This window comes from Neophocaena asiaeorientalis, unplaced genomic scaffold (genome assembly GCF_003031525.2).
Source record: "Neophocaena asiaeorientalis asiaeorientalis breed wild unplaced genomic scaffold, Neophocaena_asiaeorientalis_V1.1 scaffold761, whole genome shotgun sequence".
Classification (NCBI taxonomy): Eukaryota; Metazoa; Chordata; class Mammalia; order Artiodactyla; family Phocoenidae; genus Neophocaena; species Neophocaena asiaeorientalis.
Window position 1 is genome coordinate 96,850 of NW_020174818.1, and position 6,164 is coordinate 103,013.

The 6,164-nt window shown below is 50.2% G+C and overlaps 1 protein-coding gene across 1 annotated transcript in view; it reads right to left on the reverse strand.

Annotated features, from left to right (window-relative positions):
* The window catches only part of RNF220 (ring finger protein 220), a 214,832-nt gene that overhangs the window by 31,984 nt on the left and 176,684 nt on the right, over positions 1-6,164 (reverse strand). Inside the window, exon 2 of the mRNA XM_024760366.1 lies at positions 3,608-3,740. Coding sequence (XP_024616134.1) covers positions 3,608-3,740 — 133 coding nt within the window. The remainder of the gene's footprint in view (positions 1-3,607; positions 3,741-6,164) is intronic.

The following is a 6,164-nucleotide window of genomic DNA, read 5'->3' on the forward strand; positions in this document are numbered from 1 at the left end:
TGCCCTTGAACGCCTTTGCCGGCCGGTCGGACTGTCAGCGCGCCGGGCGCGCGGGGCCGAGACAGATAAAACCATCGACCCGTCGCCGCCAGCGCTTCGGCTTTATCGATCCGACGGGAATTTCACTTGCTGTGCAGATCCCGCTGTCCGGCTGTCAGACACCGGGTTGAGGAGGGGGGACGTGCCAAGGGTTAGGGGGTGCTGGGCTGGGCCTGGACGAGAGGGGCACAGAAGTGGGGCACGCAAGACCTGGCGGTGAGGGGCGGGGCAGATGTGAAGGCTCCGGGTGAGGAAATGGACGTGGGCCGAAGGGTGTGGACGTAGGGGATGCTCTGAGAGGACGTGAGGGAGGAGTGATTGGTGCAGGGTCACGGGTGGGGGTGGAACACTTCTGTGGGCAGAAGTGGATGCCCTGGGCAGTGCAGGGATGGGGCCACAGGGACTAGGCTGTAGCGTGGCCCCCAATGAAGAGGCAGAAAGAGAGCTTTGGCCCTCATTCTCCAGACCCTTAGGGGTGCACTGCGATTACAAGGCTCTGCGGGTCCCTCCATCTCTGCCTCTATTCTTAGTTCCTGTTGAGAAGTCCTCTACTGGGAGCAAATTACCCAGAAACACTCCTGGATAGCCAAGGTATGTAACTCAATTGCAGAAGGGTGTTTCTTTCACTCCCTGCCTGTTCTAGGCTGGTCCTCTGTGTGTGTGTGTGTGTGTGTGTGTGTGTGTGTGTGTGTGTGAGGGAGGCAGGAGTGGTTAAAAGCATGGGCTCTAGAGTCAGATTGATTGGGTTTGAATCTTTACCACTTCACAGGCTGTGCAACCTTAGAGAAGTCACTTAACCTCTCTGACCTCAGTTTCCTCATCTGTAAAATGGAGTTAATAATTTTTACCTAGCTCAGTGGTTGTTGTGAAGGTTAAATAAGTTGACATAATATAAAGTTCTTGGCACACGGTGTTCACCAGGATTATCATTATCATCATTAGTACAGTCTTCTGTGGTAGTTTTAAGTATTCCCACAAATTCTTTGGTGCTCTCTCCTTCAACAGCTTATAGTGTTTAATTCTCCTCTGTTGAGTGTGGGCTGTACTTGGTGACCTGCTTCTAGTGAGTAGAATAGAATACATTAGAAGCCATAGTGTATGACTTCCCAGACTAGATCATAAAAAGCATTGTGGCTTCCTCTCTAGTCTTTCTCTTGGATCACTTCCTCTGTGGGAAGTCAACTGCCATGTCACAGGGAAACTCAAGCGGCCCTGTGGAGAGACCTGCATGTTGAGGAACCGAGGCCTCCTGCCAACAGCCATGCGAGTGAGCCAACCTGGGAACGGATGCTGCAGCCCCCGTCAAACCTTCAGATGACTGCAACCTTGGCTGACATCCTGGCTGCAGCCTCATGAGAGACTGAGCCAGAAGCCACAACTACCCACAACTACCCACAATTACCCAACTAAGCTGTGTCTGAACTGATGACCCACAGAAACCGAAATATTAAGTGTTTGCTGTTTTAAGCCATGGATTTTTGGAGGAATTTGTAACACAGCAACTAGTATTTTGGCCTTCAAAATTCAGCCCAGGCCTCACCTCCCTTAGGAGGCCTTCTCTGCTCCGAGCTGGGTTTGCTGCCTCCTCGATGCTCCCACAGCTCCTGTTCTTCCTGTAGAGCAGTCTCCATCCCTCAGGGTTTCTAGTGCTTGGCTCTCCTTACTCTGCTATTATGAGCTCCTGAGGGTGGGACCATTTCTTTCTTTCTTCTTTTTTTAAATGGAAGTGTAGTTGATTTACAATGCTGTGCCAATCTCCGCTGTACATCAGAGTGACTCAGTTATACACATAGAGACATGTTTTTTTATATTCTTTTCCATTATGGTTTATCCCAGGAGATTGGGTATAGTTCCCTGTGCAGTAGGACCTTGTTGTTTATCCATTCTAAATGTAATAGTATGCATCTACCAACCCCAAACTCCCAGTCCATCCCTCTCCCTCCCCCACTCCCCCTTGGCAACCAAAAGTCTGATCTCTATGTCTGTGAGTCTGTTTCTGTTTTGTAGATAGGTTCATTTGTGCCATATTTTAGATTCCACATATAAGTGATATCGTATGGTATTTGTCTTTCTTTTTCTGACTTCACTTAGTATGATAATCTCTAGGTCCATCCATGTTGCTGCAAACAGCATTATTTCGTTGTTTTTTTATGGCTGAGTAGTATTCCATTGTATATATGTACCACATCTTCTTTATCCATTCATCTGTTGATGGACATTTAGGTTGTTTCCATGTTTTGGTTATTGTGAATAGTTCCACTGTGAACATAGGGGCACATGTATCTTTTTGAATTACACTTTTGACTGGGTATATGCCCAGGAGTGGGATTGCTGGATCATATGGTAGCTCTATTTTTAGTTTTCTGAGGAACCTCCATACTGTTTTCCATATTGGCTGCACCAACTTACATGGGACCATTTCTGATTCACCTTTGGTGCCCTACACCTTGCACGGGGGATTAGGTGAGAGGGTAGAGGAAGGAAGATCAGTCAAGTCTGGTGACTTGAACTGAACAAGGGGTGGGATTGGGAGTAGTGGAACAGACTGTATTCCCCTTTCCCCCAGAGATGGCTACGACCATGTCTCCCATCCCACATGCTCTTCTGTAATAGAAGCTTGCCACTTCTCCATCAAAAGGTGGGGTGTATGTCCTTGCCCCTAAAATCTGGGTGGGCTAATACTGCCTCAACCAAGAGAGGACAGCAGAAGTGATGTTAAGTGATTTCTGAGGCTAATTTATAAATGGTGGTCCAGCTTCCATCTCGTTGACTGGAACATTTGCTGTCGAGCCCTAAGCTGCCATGCTATGAGGAAGCACAGGCCACAAGGAGAAGCCATGTGTAGGTGCTTTGGTTACGGCCCCAGCTGAAGTCCTAGCTGACAGCCAACATCAACCACCAGATGTGTGAATGAAGCAGCCAGGCGATCCCAGCTTCCAGCCACCATGTCTTCCCAGCTGGGGCCCCAGATATCATGAAGCAGACACAAGCCACCCCCTCTGTGCTCTGTCTGAATTCCTGACCCCACAGATTCTACAAGCATCATGAAATGGTTGCTTTAAACTGCTAAGCTTTGGGGTAATTTGCTACACACCTCCTCTGCTGCCTTTAACAACCATAGCTCCTCCACAAGGCCCGGGAGGAGGCTCTGCTCAGTCCTTCAGGCAGGGACAAGGGAGGTGGGGTGGAGCAGGGGGGACACACCTGAGCACGTTCTCAAAATTGTCACCGTTCAGACCTTGAGATTCATAGAGAAGGTGGATGGCAACCCCAGGCTGCACTTCTGGGGGAGCTGCCAGGCCTGGGCCCTGCTTCCGTAACCCTGCCCTGAGGCTCCTCCCCTTTCCAGCTCCTCTTGTGCCCTTTTGAGGCTGAGGCTCACTCTCCTCACATCTCCAAAACCAGAGCAAGAAGAGAAAGGCAGCACCATTCAGCTGGTGGAGCTGAGGATTGAAAGCAGAGTGGAGAATGGCAGCAGGGCCTTGCCTTGTGCCAAAAGGCTGGGACCTGTTGGCCAGAACCCCAAGTGGAGGCCTCCGGCGGGCAGGCTCCCCGTCAGGTGGCTTACCTGGCAGGCAGCTGCGCCAGCTGTTCCAGCTCTTGTTCCATATGCTCCTGCAGCTCGCTGGGCCTCAGCAGGACCTGGCAGATGGGGCAAATAGGAGCCTGGCTGTCAAACAGTGCTGCTGCCTTTTTCTTACCTGGTAAGGGAAGAAGAGACAGACGTATAAGCCGGGCTATATGTGGAGGGAAATGCCTTGTCCCAGTCCTCCACCCCAAGCCGGCTGCTACCTCCTAGGGCTTCTTGGCCTAGAGGAAGGGTGAGCCTGAGGGTCTCAGAGCCCATGAACATCACTCAGCTTTGCAGTTCCAGAGGCTGTGGCTGTGCACGGCACCTCCCCAGCCAGCTGCCCCTCTCGGAAATCTATCAGGACGCAATCAATGCTCTGTGCAATCAAACCTTGATCACTTCATTTCACACGTTAGTGAAGCAGGTCTTGTTTAATCACACCATCACCCATAGTATCCAGGGCCCTCTATGTCTCTACCTTAGCCTCACTGCTTTCACACTCCCCAAAGCGGGAGAAGGAAGAAAAGAGGGAGAAAGGGGATTCTTTCCTGCAGTCATTCAACAAACATTGATGTCTTCACTGAACCAGGCTTAGTGCAGAGTGGTGGGGACACAGAATATAATCCGATCTAGTCCCTGAACCTGAGGTGCTCACAGTTTAGTGGGAAAGACAGAAAAGGACCTGGGTGACTGCCAGGGTGGCATCCTCTCCCAGTTCCTCACTTTTCCCCATGCTTCTTTCCATGGCCTCTCCTCTCCTCCCTCTGCATTTGGGATGATCTTGTTCATTCTTATGGCCATCACTCCCACCTGTGCCCTGCCGACTCCAGAATCCATTTCTCTATGCCAGATCCCTACCGTATTCTTCAGACCCCTATATCCAAATGCCTAATGGACATAAATGCCTGAATGTCCCACAAAAATCTGAAACTCTACAATCCAGAATTGAGTACTTCAGGTTCTTCACTTTCCCCTCCCTGCCCTCTTCAGCAGTGCTCTTCTCAGTGAAAGACACCTGCATTCACCTGGTCACCCAAGCCAGTAACCTTCGCCTCGCCCTTGGCCCCCTCCCTGGCCTTACTCCCCTTCCCACATTCATTTAACCACCAAGTCCTCTCCATTCTGCTTCAGTATTCCTGGAATCTACATTCTCCCAGTTCAGGTCTCACTCCCTCTCACCTGGATAACCTCATTGGCCTCTGTGAGTATAACAGATTCTGAGTTCTTCCCCTCCAAAATGCCCTGCAAATTGTGTACCCCCAACACACAACCACACGTGGGTTTAGCACTGGCTATGCTGACTTGGGGGCCCACTGGGAGCCTGAACTCTGTCCCCACCCTGTCCCTGATGGTAACCAGAGCACACGGTGCTAGGAAGGGGCCTGCAGGTTGCCTAGTGCACCCACTGGGATACCGAAACTCCCTCCCTTGCCACTCTCCCCAGCCAATGCTCCCCTGGCCTCTGCTAACAGGCACAGTGTTGAGGAGCCCTATTCATCTAGAAACATCCCTGTCTATCCATGTAAACTCTGACTGTAGGAAGGACTTCTTTAGCTTAAGGCCACATCTTTCTCCCTGCTTCTTCTTTCCTCTGGTGCTTAGGGAGGGTCAAATTAGCTTTTAGAGAGATAAAGGGCCATGCCAGTGATGACTAAGATGGTTGCTTCAGTAGGGTTGCCAGATAAAATACAAGATGCCCAGTTGAACTTCACATAAATAATGAATAATTTTTTCATATAAATATGTCTCAACCATTACACAGGATATACTTATGTTAAAACTTATTCATCGATTTTCTAGAATTCAAATTTACCGGGACGTCCTGTATTTTTATTTGCTAAGTCTAGTAACCCTATGCCTGAGGGAATTCCCAGTTCAGGCTGAACACAAGAACCCACCTCCTTTTGACACAAGACTGAGGGTGATCACGGCTCTCCTGGATGTCCAGACGAGGTCATCTGAGAGCTCAGAGGAGGGAGTGATTCATTCTGGGTGTGTGTTTTGAGGAGTGGAAAAAGAGAAGGTTTAACCAAAGAAATGAAATTTGAGATGTGCCTTAAAAGAGTTCCAGGCAGAGAATGGAAGCAAAGGAATGAATGATTGAGTTGTGAGTTTCTTGTGGGTGGGGACCATTTCTTAACCATCTTTTAATCTATAGACAATAGAAAAAAGACCTGGCATAGATTAGATGCTCAACGGTGAAATGAGACAGTGGAGAAGAGGAAGGGAAGGAGGGGAGGTAGGAACGAAGAGCTAACTGCCCCAGAAGCAAGATGACCTTTGCAGAGCTGGGATGTCAGCTGGGGAGGCTTTGTGTGTGCCGGGGTCGGGTCGGGATGGCTCTAGTTGGTGTGACTAGGTCTGTGAGGAAGGGAAGGGACTCTACTGATCATGTGCCCTGGTGGCTGGGCCTCAGATGCTCAGGGGACAGCAGCTGGAAGGCAGCTCTGAGTAAAAGAAGCAGATGTGGGGCTTCCCTGGTGGCGCAGTGGTTGAGAGTCCGCCTGCCGATGCAGGGGACACCGGTTCGTGCCCCTGTCCGGGAAGATCCCAC